Consider the following 22,280-nt stretch of genomic DNA (forward strand, 5'->3'; position numbering starts at 1 on the left):
CGTCACCCATTCCTTCTCTGCCTGACTCGCTGAGTTACTCCAGCACTCTGTCTGTCGTCGGTGTAAACCAGCGTCTGCAGTTCCTCCCGATACACTTGTGTTATGTTGCGTCTTGCACAGGTTTCAATGCTGGACTGTTCTGTTGCGTTGGCAAAACTACCAGCCGGAGTGAATGACTTGCCGATCTGTAGAGACACCTCTATCAGGGAATGAAAGCAGATTGGGTGGGGGGCCGGGGTGTGGGGGCAGGGCGGTGTGGGGTGGGGGGCAGGGAGAGGGAGAGGGCCGTGCTGGGCCTGGTTTTGGGGTGTGGTGTGAGTGAGGTGGGGAATACCACGGCATGCAGCCTGAACGATGATGATCGGAGGTCACGGTTTGCCCTGGGGGAACGGTCACCACTGGGGGAACGGTCACCACTGGGGGAACGGTCACCACTGGGGGAACGGTCACCACTGGGGGAACGGTCACCACTGGGGGAACGGTCACCACTGGGGGAACGGTCACCACTGGGGATGCTGATGGTGATTGGGGCTGGGGAACGCTGGATGCTGACGTACCGCGACAATGCTGCGCTCGGCGCCGACCAACGTGACCAAACCAACCTGTGCTGATGTACAACACCTGGGATTGTAACGTGGTCCAGTTGTGTGGCAGTGTCTAATTGTGGCAAGTAGTGGAACAGGCCCTTCGGCCCACCTGTCCATGCTACCTCCGTACAGTTGTACAACACGAACAGGCCCTTCAGCCCAGTAAGCCGATGCCACAGCAATGCCAGGTGACCTGGCGTACCGTGGCAGTGAAAGCTGAGGGTGCTGGAGTGGGCCGGGCGGCTGGCGGGCAGAGTCTGGCGGAGGTTGAGTGGGCCGGGCGGCTGGCGGGCAGAGTCTGGCGGAGGTTGAGTGGGCCGGGCGGCTGGCGGGCAGAGTCTGGCGGAGGTTGAGTGGGCCGGGCGGCTGGCGGGCAGAGTCTGGCGGAGGTTGAGTGGGCCGGGCGGCTGGCGGGCAGAGTCTGGCGGAGGTTGAGTGGGCTTTGCATCAGATGACAAACAGTGTCTGAAAAATCACTTTCTTCCCTGAAATCTGCATATTTGTTGGTCGGCGACTGAACCGCGGCACGTCTGTGACCGGCACTGACCGGCACTGACCGGCACTGACCGGCACTGACCGGCACTGACCGGCAATGACCGGCACCGACCGGCACCGACCGGCACCGACCGGCACCGACCGGCACCGACCGGCAATGACCGGCACTGACCGGCACTGACCGGCACTGACCGGCAAGGCCCCCGGGCACGGCTAATGTTCCCGGTGAGGGCAGGAGGCCAGGACTGTGTGTATGCAGCCGGCCCCCCCCACTCCAGACCCTGCCCCCCCCCCCCACTCCAGACCCCTGCCCCCCCACTCCAGACCCTGCCCCCCCACTCCAGACCCTTCCCCCCCCCACTCTCCAGACTCCTGCCCCCCCCACTCCAGACCCTGCCCCCCCCACCCCAGGCCCCTGCCCCCCCACTCCAGACCCTGCCCCCCCCACTCCAGACCCTGCCCCCCCCACCCCAGGCCCCTGCCCCCCCACTCCAGACCCCTTCCTCCCCACTCCAGACCCTGCCCCCCCCCACTCCAGACCCTGCCCCCCACTCCAGACCCCTTCCCCCCCCACTCCAGACCCCTTCCCCCCCACTCCAGACCCTGCCCCCCACTCCAGACCCCTTCCCCCCCCCACTCCAGACCCTGCCCCCCCCCACTCCAGACCCTGCCCCCCCCACTCCAGACCCTGCCCCCCCCCACTCCAGACCCCTTCCGCCCCCCCACTCCAGACCCTGCCCCCCCACTCCAGACCCTGCCCCCCTCTCCAGACCCTTCTCCCCCCCCACTCCAGACCCTGCCCCCCCACTCCAGACCCTGCCCCCCCCACTCCAGACCCTGCCCCCCCACTCCAGACCCTGCCCCCCCACTCCAGACCCTGCCCCCCCACTCCAGACCCTGCCCCCCCACTCCAGACCCTGCCCCCCACTCCAGACCCTGCCCCCCCCACTCCAGACCCTGCCCCCCCCCACTCCAGACCCTGCCCCCCCCCCACTCCAGACCCTGCCCCCCCCACTCCAGACCCTGCCCCCCCCACTCCAGACCCTGCCCCCCCACTCCAGACCCTGCCCCCCCACTCCAGACCCTGCCCCCCACTCCAGACCCTGCCCCCCCCACTCCAGACCCTGCCCCCCCCCACTCCAGACCCTGCCCCCCCCCCCACTCCAGACCCTGCCCCCCCCACTCCAGACCCTGCCCCCCCCCCTCCAGACCCTGCCCTCCCCCCCACTCCAGACCCTGCCCCCCCCACTCCAGACCCTGCCCCCCCCCACTCCAGACCCTGCCCCCCCCACTCCAGACCCTGCCCCTTAACCCGGGCATCGTCCCCTCATGGTAAAACCACGCGTGCTGTCCCCCAACCCTGAACACGCAACGCTCTACATCACGGGAACAAAACCGCAGGCGCTGATTTACACCACAGACAGACACAGAGTGCTGGAGTAACTCAGCGGGTCAGGCAGCATCTGTGGGTCAGGCAGCATCTGTGGGGAACACGGATAGGTGACGTTTCCTGTCGAGACCCTTCTTCAATCTGAAGAACCAACTCGAGACGTCACCCATTCCTTCTCCCCTGAGATGCTGCCCGACCGGCTGAGTTACTCCGGCATCTTGTGTCGACCTTCATGTTAAATATTGACACCTTTAAAACCAGACTCCCACCCCCCCCTGTACGTGTCCGTGTGTGGACCCTCCCCCCTGTACGTGTCCGTGTGTGGACCCTCCCCCCTGTACGTGTCCGTGTGTGGACCCTCCCCCCTGTACGTGTCCGTGTGTGGACCCTCCCCCCTGTACGTGTCCGTGTGTGGACCCTCCCCCCCTGTACATGTCCGTGTGTGGACCCTCCCCCCCCTGTACATGTCCGTGTGTGGACCCTCCCCTGTACATGTCCGTGTGTGGACCCCCCCCCCCCCTGTACATGTCCGTGTGTGGACCCCCCCCCTGTACATGTCCGTGTGTGGACCCCCCCCTGTACATGTCCGTGTGTGGACCCTCCCCCCCCTGTACATGTCCGTGTGTGGACCCCCCCCCTGAACATGTCCGTGTGTGGACCCCCCTGTACATGTCCGTGTGTGGACCCCCCCCCCTGTACATGTCCGTGTGTGGCCCCCCCTGTACGTGTCCGTGTGGACGTGCCCCCCCCCCTGTACATGTCCGTGTGGACCCCCCGCCCTGTACGTGTCCGTGTGTGGACCCCCCCCCCTGTACATGTCCGTGTGTGGACCCCCCCCGTACGTGTCCGTGTGGACGTGCCCCCCCCCCAGTACATGTCCGTGTGTGCCCCCCCCCCAGTACATGTCCGTGTGTGGACCCCCCCCCTGTACATGTCCGTGTGTGGACCCCCCCCCTGTACGTGTCCGTGTGGACGTGCCCCCCCCCTGTACATGTCCGTGTGTGGACCCCCCCCCCAGTACATGTCCGTGTGTGGACCCCCCCCCCCTGTACGTGTCCGTGTGGACGTGCCCCCCCCCCTGTACATGTCCGTGTGTGGACCCCCCCCTGTACATGTCCGTGTGTGGACCCTCCCCCCCCTGTACATGTCCGTGTGTGGACCCCCCCCCCCTGAACATGTCCGTGTGTGGACCCCCCTGTACATGTCCGTGTGTGGACCCCCCCCCCCTGTACATGTCCGTGTGTGGCCCCCCCTGTACGTGTCCGTGTGGACGTGCCCCCCCCCCTGTACATGTCCGTGTGGACCCCCCGCCCTGTACGTGTCCGTGTGTGGACCCCCCCCCTGTACATGTCCGTGTGTGGACCCCCCCCCGTACGTGTCCGTGTGGACGTGCCCCCCCCCCAGTACATGTCCGTGTGTGCCCCCCCCCAGTACATGTCCGTGTGTGGACCCCCCCCCCTGTACATGTCCGTGTGTGGACCCCCCCCCTGTACGTGTCCGTGTGGACGTGCCCCCCCCCTGTACATGTCCGTGTGTGGACCCCCCCCCAGTACATGTCCGTGTGTGGACCCCCCCCCCCTGTACGTGTCCGTGTGTGGACCCCCCCCCCCCCTGTACGTGTCCGTGTGGACGTGCCCCCCCCCTGTACATGTCCGTGTGTGGACCCCCCCCCCTGTACGTGTCCGTGTGGACGTGCCCCCCCCCTGTACATGTCCGTGTGTGGACCCCCCCCCTGTACGTGTCCGTGTGGACGTGCCCCCCCCTGTACATGTCCGTGTGGACGTGCCCCTCACTCCGCTTGCCTTTGACAGTGGGCTCGCTCTCTCGTCTCCACAGCTCTCTGCTGCCACCATCTGGTGGTCCACGCACTGCCTGTAAATACAGTGAAGCTGACACTCAGCGGGTCAGGCAACATCTGTGGAGAGAAGGAATGGGGGGCGATTTTGTTCGGATAAGGGTCTCGACCCAAAACGTCACCCATTCCTTCTCTCCCGTTGAGTTACTCCAGCATTTTGTGTGGATCTTTGGTGTAAATCAGCATCTGTAGTTCCTTCCTGCACATCAAGGGGAATAGGATTGTTTTGAGAGCCAGGCTAGACTCGATGGGCAGAATGGCCTCCTCAGACATAAGAAACGGTGGCACTTTGTGAGGATGTGAGAGAGTTTGCACAAAGATGGTTTCAGCTTCAAGGTTAAATTTGAGACGCTTGGATTGTTCTTGGCGTGAGGAAGTCTGAGGAGATTTGACAATCGGAGCGATCAAAAAATTGTATTTTATTCAAAAAAGGAAGGAATCTAAAATCAGGAAATTGTAGGCCAGTTAGCTCAACGTCTGCCCTTGAGAAAATGACAAGCTATTCTTAAAGCTGTTGCAGCAGGACATTCTTAAATGAAATTCAAGGTAACCGGGGAAAGTCGATATTAACTTGTGAAAGGGGATTGTGTTTGACCAATAGTGGAGTTGCTGCAGGATGTAATGAGGAGTTGGAGTGCCCGGGGCCAGTGGAGCCAGTGGCCAGTGAGAGCCCGGGCCAGTGGGGCCAGTGGAGCCAGTGGCCAGTGAGAGCCCGGGTCAGTGGGGCCAGTGGAGCCAGTGGCCAGTGAGAGCCCGTGACAAGCGAGAGCCCGGGGCCAGTGGAGCCAGTGGCCAGTGGGGCCAGTGTGGCCAGTGAGAGACTGGGGCCTGTGGAGCCAGTGGCCAGTGAGAGCCCGGGGCCAGTGGAGCCAGTGGCCATTGAGATACCGTGACAAGCGAGAGCCCGGGGCCAGTGGAGCCAGTGGCCAGTGAGAGCCCGGAGCCAATGGCCAGCGAGAGCCCGGGGCCAGTGGAGCCAGTGGCCAGTGAGAGCCCGGTGCCAGTGGAGCCAGTGGCCAGTGAGAGCTTGTGACCAGTGAGAGCCCGGGGCCAGTGTACAGAAAGTAACGGGGGGTGTTGGGGAGCCCGGGGCCAGTGGGAGCCAGTGGCCAGTGAGAGCCAGTGGGAGCCCGGAGCCAGAGGGAGCTCGGAGCAGTGGGGACTGGGTAAAGGTAGGAGCAGAGAGTAGACACGTATGTACTGGGCAAAGCAGGAGGTAGTGACTAGACACGTATGTACTGAACGTGTGCTGGGACTGACACCCCTCCCAACCCTTTCTTATTTCATTTCCGCCATTCTGATTTTGCTGGCGGTTGTGAGTAGACACGTATGTACTGAGCGTGTGCTGTGAGTAGACATGTATGTACTGAGCGTGTGCTGTGAGTAGACACGTATGTACTGAGCGTGTGCTGTGAGTAGACACGTATGTACTGAGCGTGTGCTGGGACTGGGCAAAGCTGGAGGTAGTGACTAGACACGTATGTGCTGAGCGTGTGCTGTGAGTAGACACGTATGTACTGAGCGTGTGCTGGGACTGGGCAAAGGTGGCATGTGCAAAATGATGCAGGAAAATCTGAAACTATGCAGACAGGAAAAGTGGAACGGTGTTTGGTGAAAGGGTGACGGTTTGGCAATGTCCTGAGACGGAGAGTATTCTGGGGTCTACGGCACCAGCTCAGCTGAGGAGCTGGCCGGTGTTGCTGGGGGATTGAGCACAGAGTGGGGAGGTTTGATGGAGGTTTTGGGTCTCTGGGGTTTAAGCCGGCATCCTCAGGTCCTTCCTGCAGATTCCCTGCAGTTATGGACATTGGTGAGATTCCCACATCGGGAATACCGGCCGGAAACTGTATTGGTCACTTCCAAGCAGTGCAGAGAATATCTGCTGAATTATTTATTGGATGAGGAACACAAGGAACTGCCGATGCTGGAATGATGAGCAGCCGAGCGGCAGGAACATCGGCTTAGGCAATGTCTGTGGCCCAGATGGAATGACCACGACTGGGGGTCGGGGGAGGAGAGAGTGGGGGTGGAGAAGGGGGGGGGGGAGAGGGAGTGGGGGGGGGAAGGAGAGAGGGGGGAGGGGGAGTGGGGGTGGGGGTGGGGAAGGAGAGTGGGGGGGAGGGGGAGTGGGGGGGGGAAGGAGAGAGGGGGGAGGGGGAGAGGGAGTGGGGGGGGGGAAGGAGAGAGGGGAGGGGGAGGGTGATTGGCCGATGGGGAATGACAAAAGCCAGAGATGAGAAAGAGACCAAAGAGTACGGTTGTGTGTTTCCCACGTGACACTCCACTGGCCAGACATGCCTGTTCCATGTCCCCGTGCACACGGCTTGTGTCTCCATGTTCCATGTCCCCATGCACACGGCTTGTGTCTCCATGTTCCATGTTCCATGTCCCCGTGCACACGGCTTGTGTCTCCATGTTCCATGTCCCCATGCACACGGCTTGTGTCCCCATGTTCCATGTTCCATGTCCCCGTGCATACGGCTTGTGTCTCCATGTTCCATGTCCCCGTGCACACGGCTTGTGTCTCCATGTTCCATGTCCCCATGCACACGGCTTGTGTCTCCATGTTCCATGTTCCATGTCCCCGTGCACACGGCTTGTGTCTCCATGTTCCATGTCCCCATGCACACGGCTTGTGTCTCCATGTTCCATGTTCCATGTCCCCGTGCACACGGCTTGTGTCTCCATGTTCCATGTCCCCGTGCACACGGCTTGTGTCTCCATGTTCCATGTCCCCATGCACACGGCTTGTGTCTCCATGTTCCATGTTCCATGTCCCCGTGCACACGGCTTGTGTCTCCATGTTCCATGTCCCCGTGCACACGGCTTGTGTCTCCATGTTCCATGTCCCCATGCACACGGCTTGTGTCTCCATGTTCCATGTCCCCGTGCACACGGCTTGTGTCTCCATGTTCCATGTCCCCATGCACACGGCTTGTGTCTCCATGTTCCATGTCCACATGCACACGGCTTGTGTCTCCATGTTCCATGTCCCCATGCACACGGCTTGTGTCTCCATGTTCCATGTCCCCGTGCACACGGCTTGTGTCTCCATGTTCCATGTCCCCGTGCACACGGCTTGTGTCTCCATGTTCCATGTCCCCATGCACACGGCTTGTGTCTCCATGTTCCATGTTCCATGTCCCCGTGCACACGGCTTGTGTCTCCATGTTCCATGTCCCCATGCACACGGCTTGTGTCTCCATGTTCCATGTCCCCATGCACACGGCTTGTGTCTCCATGTTCCATGTTCCATGTCCCCATGCACACGGCTTGTGTCTCCATGTTCCATGTCCCCGTGCACACGGCTTGTGTCTCCATGTTCCATGTCCCCATGCACACGGCTTGTGTCTCCATGTTCCATGTCCCCATGCACACGGCTTGTGTCTCCATGTTCCATGTTCCATGTCCCCATGCACACGGCTTGTGTCTCCATGCTCCATGTTCCATGTCCCCATGCACACGGCTTGTGTCTCCATGTTCCATGTCCCCGTGCACACGGCTTGTGTCTCCATGTTCCATGTCCCCGTGCACACGGCTTGTGGAAGTCGCTTGTAAATAGTTGATGTGGCAGCGCTGCTCGCTGAGGCATGGCGCTCGTTAGAGCTTGACCGTCTGATAGTGGACACAAAGGCTGGAGTAACTTAGCGGGGAAGTGGCTTCTTACACTCTTCCCTGGGCCCTCCACACCATCATTACCCCTGGAACCATGACCCCTCCACTGGGCTGCAGCTGTTCACTGGCATCTTGTTGAATGTTTGCTGCAAACTCAAACGCCCCTCATGTACCGATGCCCAATGCCCACCTTGGGGACATAGAACAGGGGGACGCAACCCGTGTGCACGGGGACATGGAACAGGGGGACGCAACCCGTGTGCACGGGGACATAGAACAGGGGGACGCAACCCGTGTGCACGGGGACATAGAACAGGGGGACGCAACCCGTGTGCACGGGGACATAGAACAGGGGGACGCAACCCGTGTGCACGGGGACATAGAACATCCCCCTACACCTCCACTTCCACTTCCCCTTCCTCTTCCACTTCCTCTTCCATGCCCATCCCCTACACCTCCACTTCCACTTCCCCTTCCTCTTCCACTTCCTCTTCCATGCCCATCCCCTACACCTCCACTTCCACTTCCCCTTCCTCTTCCACTTCCTCTTCCATGCCCATCCCCTACACCTCCACTTCCACTTCCCCTTCCTCTTCCACTTCCTCTTCCATGCCCAGGGCCCTCCACCTCCCGTGAGCTTTTCCACACTGGCTTTCTAACCGTTCAGCCATCGTGTGTCACGAGTAGCTCGTTGCCAAGGGTAGCTGCAACCCGCTCCTTACATCGGCATCGCCTCATCTGTTGGGTAATGAGGTGCACGGGACCTGCATGTAGTGTTGCCAACGTCCTCACCCCCGAATACGGGGCACGTGACCTCACCCAGCCAGCGGCCACGTGCTCCCGCTCCACCAATGGCGGCCGCCTGGGCCGGGAGGCGGGTTTCTACGCAACCTCCATTAGGCGGCACCCAGGCCTCCGGGCCTACACTGTCCGGGCCTACAGCATCCGGGCCTACACTGTCCGGGCCTACACTGTCCGGGCCTACACTGTCCGGGCCTACACTGTCCGGGCCTACAGCGTCCGGGCCTACAGCGTCCGGGCCTACACTGTCCGGGCCTACAGTGCCTGGGCCTACAGCGTCCGGGCCTACAGCGTCCGGGCCTACACAGTCCGGGCCTACAGCGTCCGGGCCTACAGCGTCCGGGCCTACACTGTCCGGGCCTACAGCGCCTGGGCCTACAGCGTCCGGGCCTACAGCGCCTGGGCCTACAGCGTCTGGGCCTACACTGTCCGGGCCTACAGCGTCCGGGCCTACAGCGCCCCCCCCCCCCCCCCCCCCGGGCCAAATGAGGGACAGACCAATTTAGCCCAAAATACAGGATGTCCCGGCTAATACGGGACAGTTGGCGACCCTACCTGCTGGGATCTGGTCTGTGGGACCTGCTGGGATCTGGTCTGTGGGACCTGCTGGGATCTGGTCTGTGGGACCTGCTGGGATCTGGTCTGTGGGAGCTGCTGGGATCTGGTCTGTGGGAGCTGCTGGGATCTGGTCTGTGGGAGCTGCTGGGATCTGGTCTGTGGGAGCTGCTGGGATCTGGTCTGTGGGAGCTGCTGGGATCTGGTCTGTGGGAGCTGCTGGGATCTGGTCTGTGGGAGCCGCTGGGAGAGGTCCACATGATCTGCTGGGATCTGGTCTGTGGGACCTGCTGGGATCTGGTCTGTGGGAGCTGCTGGAAGAGGTCCACATGACCTGCTGGGATCTGGTCTGTGGGACCTGCTGAGATCTGGTCTGTGGGAGCTGCTGGCATTTTCCCCACAGTTTGCCGTTATTCTGGCCTTGTGCTGTTTCCTGTGTTTTCCACTATAACTGCGAAGCTTTTGCTATTGATTTATTTGAACGATTTGAACACATTTTCTGCAATCTCATGACTTAATAATAATAATAATAATAATAATAATAATAATAATAATAATAATAATAATAATAATAATAATAATAATAATAATAATAATAATAATAATAATAATAATAATAATAATAATAATAATAATAATAATAATAATAATAATAATAATAATAATAATAATAATATGCCTTATTTGTTATTCAAAATGAATTGAACGTAAATCATCTGCCACGCAGCCACAACAGTACAGAGTAAAAGACACAAGACACACAAGTTTAACACAAACATCTATCACAGTGACTCCTCCAGACACTCCTTCACTGTGATGGAAGGCAAGAGAATTCTTCTCTCTTCCCCCATGCTTCTCCCACAGACAGATAGTTCGACTTCTGCCGAGGCGACCGACCCGTGCAGCCCCCACGAGGACAATAGACAATAGGTGCAGGAGGAGGCCATTCGGCCCTTCGAGCCTGTACGCACCGCCATTCAATGTGATCATGGCTGATCATCCACAATCAGTACCCCGTTCCTGCCTTCTCCCCAGTACCCCCTGACTCCGCTATCCTTAACAGCTCTATCTAGCTCACTCTTGAATGCATTCAGAGGAGATGGACGGTCGCACGGCCGAGCCGTGCCGGGCGATGGAAATGTAAATCCCTAATCTCATCCACTGAGGGCAGTGTCTGTCCCAGCCACATTCCTCCTTTATCTGTGAAATCTCTTCCTGTTTTTGTTTTGCTTGCTAGCTTACTTTGTAACCTGTTTCTTCCTTCATTTGAGTCAGTCTCCGTTTCTGGTTTCCGTGTGTCCCTGGCCTTGTGTCTGACCAGTGATCTGCCCACATTGTCTGCCCCCAGTGTCCACTTCCTCACTGCAACACCGATGACAGTAATTGGTATTTATTGAGCTTTATCTCTTCAATGTTTGCTACCACTTCTCGACTGTATTACTTTTATTTGTGTTCTGAGAGTCACAGAGAGATACAGCACAGATAGAGGCCATTCGGCCCACCGAGTCAATGCCAACCATCAACCACCCATCAACCACCCATGTACACTCATTCTGCATTGTTTCTGTTCGTCACATTCTCATCAACTCCCCCAGGTTCTACCACACACCTACACCTGAGGGGCAAATCTCTCCCACTCACCTGCACACCAGGGGCAATTCTGAGCAACCAGGTAACCTACCAACCTGCACCTGTATGGATATCGAGCACCTGGAGGAAGTCTAAAGAAGAGTCTCCACTTGCCCACCCTGGTCTTCAGCCTCTCGCTGGTCTTGCCCACCCTGGTCTTGCCCACCCTGGTCTTCAGCCTCTCGCTGGTCTTGCCCACCCTGGTCTTGCCCACCCTGGTCTTCAGCCTCTCGCTGGTCTTGCCCACCCTGGTCTTGCCCACCCTGGTCTTGCCCACCCTGGTCTTGCCCACCCTGGTCTTGCCCACCCTGGTCTTGCCCACCCTGGTCTTCAGCCTCACGCTGCTTCACTGGTGGATCAGACTGGTTTCATCGCTGGGTTTCCAGCTGTGACACTGAGCGGGATCGACCCAGCGTGCTGGCACGGCGCTCGCTTGCCCACACCATCCTTGGCTGTGAAACCATTGATCACTGCCCGCCCCAGTGCACTATTCCCAGAAACTGTCCTGATTGTTCCCAGTGGACGAGGCCTGGAGGCTGCATTGACCAGTGTGACGTGTACAACCTGTATGAAGACCAGCCACGGCTGCTGCAGTCTGCTCCCGTACACCACCTGTACACCACCTGCACACCTGGACATCACCTGTACACCCGTACACCACCTGTACACCACCTGCACACCTGGACACCACCTGTACACCCGTACACCACCTGTACACCACCTGCACACCTGGACACCACCTGTACACCACCTGCACACCTGGACATCACCTGTACACCCGTACACCACCTGTACACCACCTGCACACCTGGACACCACCTGTACACCCGTACACCACCTGGACACCACCTGTACACCCGTACACCACCTGGACATCACCTGCACACCTGGACACCACCTGGACACCCGTACACCACCTGTACACCACCTGTACACCCGTACACCACCTGTACACCACCTGCACACCTGGACACCACCTGTACACCCGTACACCACCTGGACACCCGTACACCACCTGGACACCACCTGTACACCACCTGTACACCTGGACACCACCTGAACACCCATACACCATCTGGACACCACCTGAACACCCGTACACCACCTGGACACCCGTACACCACCTGGACCCACTCCCCTCCTCTGGTGCGGATAGTCTGAGACCGTTGGCCGCTGCCAGCTGCATCTTCCCTCTGCTGTTTATCATCTCTGTCCACATTGATTCTACGTTCTGATCTTTGGAACTGAGATCATTTGTCACTTGGCCATTTAATGCGACCTGTCTCAGTGTCAGTGGGACACTGTACGTGGGCTTTCTATCCCAGATCTTCAACCATTTAATGCGACCTGTCTCAGTGTCAGTGGGACACTGTACATGGGCTTTCTATCCCAGATCTTCAACCATTTATCAGTGGCGATTGCATTGAGCAGCTGCCTCCGAATGATGAATAAAAGCTGCCGACTGGGTTCAACAACGGCAATCGATGCGTCAAACCTGCGCATGGAGATCGCAGGTTGATGATCGCAGGTTGATGATCGCAGGTTGATGATTGCAGGTTGATGATTGCAGGTTGATGATTGCAGGTTGATGATTGCAGGTTGATGATCGCAGGTTGATGATCGCAGGTTGCAGGTTGATGATTGCAGGTTGATGATCATGGGCTGATGATCGCAAGTTGATGATCGCAGGTTGATGATCGCAGGGTGATGATTGCAGGTTGATGATCGCAGGGTGATGATCGCAGGGTGATGATCGCAGGCTGATGATCGCAGGCTGATGATCGCAGGGTGATGATCGCAGGCTGATGATCGCAGGTTGATGATCGCAGGTTGCAGGTTGATAATCACAGGTTGATGATTGCAGGTTGATGATCGCAGGGTGATGATCGCAGGGTGATGATCGCAGGGTGATGATCGCAGGGTGATGATCACAGGTTGCAGGTTGTTAATCACAGGTTGATGATCGGAGGTTGCAGGTTGATGACCGGAGGTTGCGGGCTAGTGATCGTAGGACATGCCCTGCACCTCTCAGTCGACAGCCGCAGTCATACAGCAGTGACACGGGCCCTTCGGCCCACCTGTCCATGCCGACCCACATGCTCAATTTGCCCCAGTCCCATTCGCCTGCATTTAGCCCATATCACTCAAAACCTTTCCTCTCAATGTACCTGTCCAAGTGACTTTTAAATGTAGTTGTAGTACCTGCCCCAACTACCTGCTATGTTAGCTCGTTCCATATGCCACCACTATACAGACACAGAGTGCTGGAGTAACTCAGCGGGACAGGCAGCATCTCTCGAGAGAAGGAATGGGTGACATTTCTGGTCGAGGCCCTTCTTCAGACAGACATATGTACATGTACCCACCACTCTGTGATAAAGTTGTCCTTAAGGTTCCTATTAAATCTTTCCCTTCTCATCTTAAACCCATGTCTTCAGGATTTTCATCTATCTAAGGGCGGTCACGGTGGCGTAGCGGTAGAGTTGCCGCCTTACAGCGAATGCCGGAGACCCGGGTTCCATCCCCACTACGGGCGCCGTCTGTACGGAGTTTGTACGTTCTCCCCATGACCTGCGTGGGTTTTCTCCGAGATCTTTGGTATCCTCCCACACTCCAAAGACGTGCAGGTTTGTAGGTTAATTGGCTGGGCAAATGTAAAAATTGTCCCTAGTGGGTGTAGGATAGTGTTAATGTGCGGGGATCGCTGGGCGGCACGGACTTGGAGGGCCGAAAAGGCCTGTTTCCGGCTGTATATATATGATATGATATGATAATCCTCATCTTCCTGCGTTACAAGGAATAAAGTCCTCGCCTGCCCAAGCCCTGCCTGTAGTTCCGGGCCTCGAGTCCTGGCCACATCCTTGTAAACTGTGGTGTGGGCCTGAGACAGCACCAGGGTATGTGGGCAGCCCCACACAGGTGGCGTGGCCTGAGTTAGTGCCCGGACTCCTGTTATAGCCGGAGAAGCAGGCGGTCACAGCATCATACACCAGCTACCTCCACAGCCCCGGTACACCATTTATCCTTTTAATATCCAATAAACATTATCCTGATAAATGATGTACTGTGTCCATGAGGCTGCGTGTAAATCAGACAGGACCCATCCATGCCTCTTCTGTATCTTGCAATCACTTCCATCATCTGCTGCTTTCCACGGTCGCTGGGCAGTGCACTCGAGACCTGTGTTCAGGTGTGGATTGGAGAAGGCTGTGTATAAATCAGACGGGACCCATCCATGCTAGAAGACAGCGTGGCAGTTTGATGGCCACTGGCTGGGGCTTGGCAGGATGAAGGGGGATCTCATGGAAACGTACCAAATAGTGAGCGGTCTGGACAGAGTGGATGTGGAGAGGTGGGAGAGTCTAGGACCAGAGGGCACAGCCTCAGAATTAAAGGGCGTTCTTTTTGGAAACAGATGAGGAGGAATTTCTTTAGTCCGAGGACAGTGAATCTGTGGAAGTCTTTGCCACAGACGGCTGTGGAAGCCATCATTGGGCATTTTTAAAGTGGAGATTGACAGATTCTTGATTAGTAGGGATTATAGTCAGGGGTTATGGGGAGAAGGCAGGAGAATGGGGTTAGGAGGGAGAGATAGATCAGCCGTGATTGAATGGCGGAGTGGACTCGATGGGCCGAACGGCCTAATTCTGTTCCTATCACATGAACATTGGCAGGATCAGAGTTGGATTCTGCAGCCCTGCGAGCATGAGCATGTTCTGTTCGATCTCTGGCCTCTCCAGCAGTGATGGAGCCTTGGACCTGGGTCTGTCTGTGTCAGGCATTCTCACCCCAGGTGCTGCCCGGCCCACTGAGTATCTCAGCACTCCGTAAAAGAACGTCCGTTAAAGCCTGGTGAAGGCTTGTGCACTCGTTAGAGTTCCGTACACTCATTTCCTGATGTAAGCCATTCATTACTTGAGTATTTATAGACCTATCATGATTTATAAAACATTAAAAGATTCCTTAACATTTACAGTTTGTCACTTGACTGTGTCTGTGAAGAATAGGATTGAGAACAGCGTGCTTTGTTAAAGTTGCAGATTATCGTTGAATAATTGGCGCCTCTGACATTGCCATTGTCCACATCAGTGCAGCGTCGCGCTGTGTAGTGCAGCCGTGCAGTGCAGCCGTGCAGTGTAGTGCAGCCGTGCAGTGCAGTCGTGCAGTGTAGTGCAGCCGTGCAGTGCAGCCGTGCAGTGCAGCCGTGCAGTGCAGCACAGTGCAGCCATTGGTTGGTGCAACACGGCTCTGCCTGGGATTGCCAGTCTAGTTCTCCAGTGCATGCCGCATGTTCTCCAGTGCATGCCGCATGTTCTCCAGTGCATGCCGCATGCACGAATCTGCCAGGCACCTCCTGTCTTCTGTTAAAAATCAAAAGCCGACATTTGTTGAAACGTGATGTCAGATAGGATGACACTAGGGGTTGCCAACTTCCTCACTCCCAAACACGGGACAAGGTGACGTCACCGCCCCGCGCCCCATGTGTCCTCACCCCGCCAGCGCCCACGTGCTCACGCTCCACCAATGGCGGCCGCCCGGGCCGGGAGTGCGTCCGCCTAACGGAGGTTGCGTAGCAACCCGCCTCCCGGCCCGGGCGGCCGCCATTGGTGGAGCGGGAGCACGTGGGCGCTGGCTGGGTGAGGACACGTGGGGCGCGGGGCGGTGACGTCACCTTGTCCTTGTTCCTCCCTCGGGCACCACGTACGTGTGAGGAAGGATCTCGACCCGAAACGTCACCCATTCCTTCTCCCCAGAGATGCTGCCTGACCCGCTGAGTTACTCCAGCACTCTGTGTCTATATTCAGTTTAAACCAGCACCTGCAGTTCCTTCCTCACAGAGGCCTCCACTGGGGAACGGGCCAAGATTGCCCCACTCTGGAGAATAGGACAGAGCAAGTGACCAGTGTCAGTGGACAAGCACCTTGGGCCAAGTCACCATAGTCATAAGGTCATGTGATAGGAGCAGAATTAGGCCACTCGGCCCATCAAGTCTACTCTGCCATTCAGTCACGGCTGATCACTCTCCCCCTCCTAACCCCATTCTCCTGCCTTCTCCCCGTAACCCCCGACACCCGCTGGTCAAGTTCTATAAGTTGTTTGATGGTTTTATCGCTGCCTGCGTGCAACTCAGTGTGGCACCGGTCAGTGTGGGCACCGGTCAGTGTGGGTCAGTGTAGGTCAGTGTGGGCACCGGTCAGTGTGGGTCAGTGTGGGCACCGGTCAGTGTGTGTCAGTGTGGGCACCGGTCAGTGTGGGCACCGGTCAGTGTGGGTCAGTGTGGGCACCGGTCAGTGTGGGTCAGTGTGGGCACCGGTCAGTGTAGGTCAGTGTGGGCACCGGTCAGTGTGGGTCAGTGTATCAGTGTGGGCACCGGTCAGTGTGGGCACCGGTCAGTGTGGGCACCGGTCAGTGTGGGCACCGGTCAGTGTGTGTCAGTGTGGGCACCGGTCGGTGTGGGCACCAGTCAGTGTGGGTCAGTGTGGGCACCGGTCAGTGTGGGTCAGTGTGGGCACCGGTCAGTGTGGGTCAGTGTGGGCACCGGTCAGTGTGGGCACCGGTCAGTGTGGGCACCGGTCAGTGTGTGTCAGTGTGGGCACCGGTCAGTGTGGGCACCAGTCAGTGTGGGTCAGTGTGGGCACCGGTCAGTGTGGGCACCGGTCAGTGTGGGTCAGTGTGGGCACCGGTCAGTGTGGGTCAGTGTGGGCACCGGTCAGTGTGTGTCAGTGTGGGCACCGGTCAGTGTGGGTCAGTGTGGGCACCGGTCAGTGTGGGCACCGGTCAGTGTGGGTCAGTGTGGGCACCGGTCAGTGTGGGCACCGGTCAGTGTGGGCACCGGTCAGTGTGGGCACCGGTCAGTGTGGGCACCGGTCAGTGTGGGTCAGTGTAGGTCAGTGTGGGCACTGGTCAGTGTATGTCAGTGTGGGCACCGGTCAGTGTGGGTCAGTGTATGTCAGTGTGGGCACTGGTTAGTGTATGTCAGTGTGGGCACCGGTCAGTGCGGGTCAGTGTGGGCACCGGTCAGTGTGGGCACCAGTCAGTGTGGGCACCGGTCATTGGGCACCGGTCAGTGTGGGCACCGGTCAGTGTGGGCACCGGTCAGTGTGGGCACCAGTCAGTGCGGGTCAGTGTGGGCACCGGTCAGTGTGGGCACCGGTCAGTGTGGGCACCAGTCAGTGCGGGTCAGTGTGGACACCGGTCAGTGTGGGCACCAGTCAGTGCGGGTCAGTGTGGGCACCGGTCAGCGTGGTATGGGAGTGGATGCACGGAGCAGGCTCTGGACGTGAGCTCCCCCTGACCCGGGACAGCTGCTGTGTGTGACCTGTGACTATCGCCTGCCTGCACCCCATGTGCGTGACCCCCCTGCCTGCACCCCATGTGCGTGACCCCCCTGCCTGCACCCCATGTGTGTGACCCCCCTGCCTGCACCCCATGTGCGTGACCCCCCCTGCCTGCACCTCATGTGCGTGCCACCCTCCTACCTGCACCCCATGTGCATGACCTCCCTGCCTGCACCCCATGTGCGTGCCACCCTCCTCCATGCCCCTGCCTGTCTGCTCTGGCCCTGGTCATCCTGCAAACCCACGGCCTCTACACAAGGAACTGCAGGCGCTGTGATCCCAAGCACAAAGTGCTGGAGTGACTGTGGAGTGGTACCCCTGCGTTACTGTCGGTGCCCCCTCTCTCTGCAGCTCGCTCCCCCTCTTCATCTCCGCCTGCTTTACAAACGGCAAGCATTTCCTTTCTCATTCGGCCGTCTCCAAGGGGAGAGCCGGCTGAGCGAGGCATCGTGAGTGAGCCTGGCCTGTGATTGTGGCAGTACGATGTGTGATCCACGATGTGCATCCTCTGTGCCCACTAAGGTTCATCTGCAGACGGTTGCTAAACGTTATTTGCCAGTGTGTCCCCAGTGTTGCATTCATTTCACGTTTGCTGACAGATGTTTGAAGTAAAATGACCTGCATCTGATGTGAAGGGGTGAATGTTCTACACTTAGCAGCTTGCGATGCCTTCTAGAAATCTCTGCAGAGTAAGAGGTCTCAGTGCAGGAGGTAGAAAAATACACAGAAACATAAAAACAAAGAAAATAGGTGCAGGAGGAGGCCATTCGGCCCTTCGAGTCAGCACCGCCATTCATTGTGATCATGGCTGATCATCCACAATCAGTAACCCGTGCCTGCCTTCTCCCCATATCCCTTGATTCCACTAGCCCCTAGAGCTCTATCTAACTCTCTTTTAAATTCATCCAGTGAATCGGCCTCCACTGCCCTCTGTGGCAGAGAATTCCACAAATTCACAACTCTCTGGGTGAAACGAGAGCTGATTGAATCCATCCGTCGCACCAGCTAAACATCACCCACACCCTGCCCCCACCCACCCACACCCTGCCCCCACCCACCCACACCCTGCCCCCACCCACCCACACCCTGCCCCCACCCACCCACACCCTGCCCCCACCCACCCACACCCTGCCCCCACCCACCCACACCCTGCCCCCACCCACCCACACCCTGCCCCCACCCACCCACACCCTGCCCCCACCCACCCACACCCTGCCCCCACCCACCCACACCCTGCCCCCACCCACCCACACCCTGCCCCCACCCACCCACACCCTGCCCCCACCCACCCACACCCTGCCCCCACCCACCCACACCCTGCCCCCACCCACCCACACCCTGCCCCCACCCACCCACACCCTGCCCCCACCCACCCACACCCTGCCCCCACCCACCCATCCATCCAAACCGCCGTCCCTGTGTGTTTGTGCGTGTGTGTGTGTGTTTGTGCGTGTGCGTCCCTGTGTGTGCATGTGCATCCCTGTGTGTGTGCGTGTGTATTTCTGTGTGAGTGTGTGCGTGTGTATTTCTGTGTGTGAGTGTGCATCTCCTGATGTGAAACGCTGTCAGTGAGTTTTAACGGGCTGTCAACACGGTTATTTCAAGCTGGCGGTGAGGGATTAGACACGAGTGGGGCCAGCGTTTATACAACAATATTATACACACTGAATCATCGCCTCTCGCTCCTGCTGAATGCAATTTCCACATGTGGTTGGCACCCCCACCCAGCACAGCCCATGGAGGTCAGCTGGCAGCGTCCCAGCCTGTGTGTCCTGGTGCCCACTAGTTCACCTGTGTGTCCTGGTGCCCACTAGTTCACCTGTGTGTCCTGGTGCCCACTAGTTCACCTGTGTGTCCTGGTGCCCACTAGTTCACCTGTGTGTCCTGGTGCCCACTAGTTCACCTGTGTGTCCTGGTGCCCACTAGTTCACCTGTGTGATGAAGGGTCTCGACCCAAAACATCACCTATTCCTTTTCTCCAGAGATGCTGCCTGACCTGCTGAGTTACTCCAGCACTCTGTGTCTGTCTTCTAAACCTAGAGGGCATGGCTTTAAGGTGAGGGGGAAGATTTAATAGGAATCTGAGGGGCAGGATTTGCACAGAGGGTGGTGGGTGTATGGAACGAGCTGCCGGAGGAGGTAGTGGAGGCAGGGGCTACAACAGCATTTAAGACATTTGGACTGGGACATGGATTGGAAAGGTTCAGTGATATGGGCCAAACGCAGACACATGGGACTAGCATGGATGAGTGGGCAGAAGGGCCTGTTGCCATGCTGTGCATGGATGGTGAATGTGGGAGGTATAACTACCACGTTGGCAGAGAAATCTAAAGTGAAGCGTGGTGCTTGTGCTGATAGTGGGGATCAGGTGGCAATATTGATCAGCTGGTGGGGACAAGCTGGATGGGATGTAATCCTGATCATTGTAAAGTGGGAGCTCAATGGGTGACGGTGTGAATGGGCAGATGGGGACCAGAGCTCCGTGATGCACGGCCACCGTCCCGTGAAGAGGGCCGACAGTCAGGTGCCAGCATTAACCAGGCTTTGGAGTGCACTAGCATGCCAACGTTGGTCAGCTTAATAAACAACGACAGATACACAGTGCTGGAGTAACTCAGCGGGTCAGGCAGCATCTGTGGAGAACATGGATAGGTGACGTTTCACAGAGTGCTGGAGTAACTCAGCGGGTCAGGCAGCATCTGTGGAGAACATGGATAGGTGACGTTTCGGGTCGAGACCCTTTTTCAGACGTCTCGACCTGAAATGTCACCCATTCCTTCTCTCAGGAGATGCTGCCTGTCCCGCTAAGTTACTCCAGCACTTTGTGTCTATCTTCAGTGTAAGCCAGCATCTGCAGTTCCTTGCTACTCATGAGGTGTCTGAGCCTCGGCCTCAGCCTCAGCCCCACCTCTGCAGTTCAGGTCTCCACGCTGCAGGAAGGGTGTGGAGACACGCCAGTGTTGACGCGGGTAACGTGTGCGTGTGACAGTATCGACGCTGGTAACGTGCGTGTGCCAGTGTCGCCACTGGTAACGTGTGTGTGCCAGTGTTGTGCAGAGGGTGCGTGTGCCAGTGTTGCCGGTGGTAACGTGTGTTTACTCTGCAGCTGGTGATCGTGGACCAGAATGGACGCCGACTGTATCGCATCTCACCCTGGGCTCGCTACGTGACCCGCAACGAAACATCGCCAACCTACGACTGGGTGCACTGGGACCCACCCCAGAGATACATGGTACGTACACGCACTACACGCACCACACCCACTACACGCATCACACCCACTACACGCACCACACCCACCACACGCACCACACCCACTACACGCACTACACCCACTACACCCACCACACGCATCACACCCACTACACGCATCACACCCACTACACCCACTACACGCATCACACCCACTACACGCATCACGCCCACTACACGCACCACACCCACTACACGCACCACACCCACCACACGCACCACACCCACTACACGCATCACGCCCACCACACCCACCACACCCACTACACCCACTACACCCACTACACGCATCACACCCACTACACGCATCACGCCCACTACACGCATCACACCCACTACACCCACTACACGCATCACACCCACTACACGCATCACACCCACTACACGCATCACACCCACTACACGCATCACACCCACTACACCCACTACACGCATCACGCCCACTACACGCACCACACCCACTACACGCATCACGCCCACTACACGCACCACACCCACTACACCCACTACACCCACTACACGCATCACACCCACTACACGCATCACGCCCACTACACGCACCACACCCACTACACGCATCACACCCACTACACACATCACACCCACTACACGCATCACGCCCACTACACGCATCACGCCCACTACACGCACCACACCCACTACACCCACTACACGCATCACACCCACTACACGCATCACGCCCACTACACCCACCACACGCACCACACCCACTACACGCACCACACCCACTACACGCATCACACCCACTACACGCATCACACCCACTACACCCACTACACGCATCACACCCACTACACGCATCACGCCCACTACACCCATCACGCCCACTACACCCACCACACGCACCACACCCACTACAGTCATATTAGAGTCATTACAGTCAGTCATGCAGCAAGGAGGCCATTCGGCCCTTTCTAACCCACAGACTAACAATTCCCAATTCCTTAACCGTATCCAATTCCTGTCTTTCCATCTCTGGCCTTGGTCCAACAATCTGCCTCTGACCCCCCCCCTCTGTCCACCTACTGTTGCCCGTGACCTATTACCTGTGACCTATTACCCGTGACCTGCTGCCCGTGACCTGCTGCCCGTGACCTGTTGCCAGTGATGTGTTGCCCGTGACCTGTTGCCCGTGACCTGTTGCCCGTGACCTGTTACCCGTGACCTGTTGCCCGTGACCTGTTGCCCTTGACCTGTTGCCCGTGAACTCCAGGCTGCTCCCTGGTAAATATTTATCCAATGCGCTTCACGTGCCGTTGTGGAACAGGTTCCACATCCACAGCATTACCTCCCCGGTCACAGCAAACACGTTGCCTTCACAGTCAGAGTCACGAGAGGTGTAATCACAGTCGCACAGCAGCAAGTCTGAGCTTGGCAAACGCCCAGGAACCATGAGAGGCAAGTGATGTTTAATGCTCAGCGTGCAGGTGAGGAGAGGCAGAGCGGTGAGTGGAGGCACGGGGTGGGGCAACAGGTGAGGCCAACAGGTGAGGCCAACAGGTGAGGGTAACCGATAAGGGCAACAGGTGGGACCAATGTTTAGATCTACAGGTGAGGGCAGGTTAGCCCTCGCTACAGTGTGGGTGTGGGCTGACTGAGGAAGTGCTCCATCTGTTCACAGCGCAAGTACCCGCACCCCCCGAGACCCCCCAGCGTGAGGATCTACGAGGCTCACGTCGGCATTGCCTCTCACGAAGGCAAGATCGCCACCTACAAGAACTTCACCGCTCACATGCTGGGCC

The 22,280-nt window shown here is 58.1% G+C and overlaps 1 protein-coding gene across 1 annotated transcript in view; it reads left to right on the plus strand.

The window, feature by feature from the left end:
* Positions 1 to 22,280, plus strand: part of hsf2bp (heat shock transcription factor 2 binding protein) — a 118,240-nt gene that overhangs the window by 69,996 nt on the left and 25,964 nt on the right. Inside the window, exons 4-5 of the mRNA XM_078408614.1 lie at positions 20,372 to 20,497; positions 22,160 to 22,277. Coding sequence (XP_078264740.1) covers positions 20,372 to 20,497; positions 22,160 to 22,277 — 244 coding nt within the window. The remainder of the gene's footprint in view (positions 1 to 20,371; positions 20,498 to 22,159; positions 22,278 to 22,280) is intronic.

Source organism: Rhinoraja longicauda, chromosome 12 (assembly GCF_053455715.1).
Source record: "Rhinoraja longicauda isolate Sanriku21f chromosome 12, sRhiLon1.1, whole genome shotgun sequence".
Lineage (NCBI taxonomy): Eukaryota > Metazoa > Chordata > Chondrichthyes > Rajiformes > Arhynchobatidae > Rhinoraja > Rhinoraja longicauda.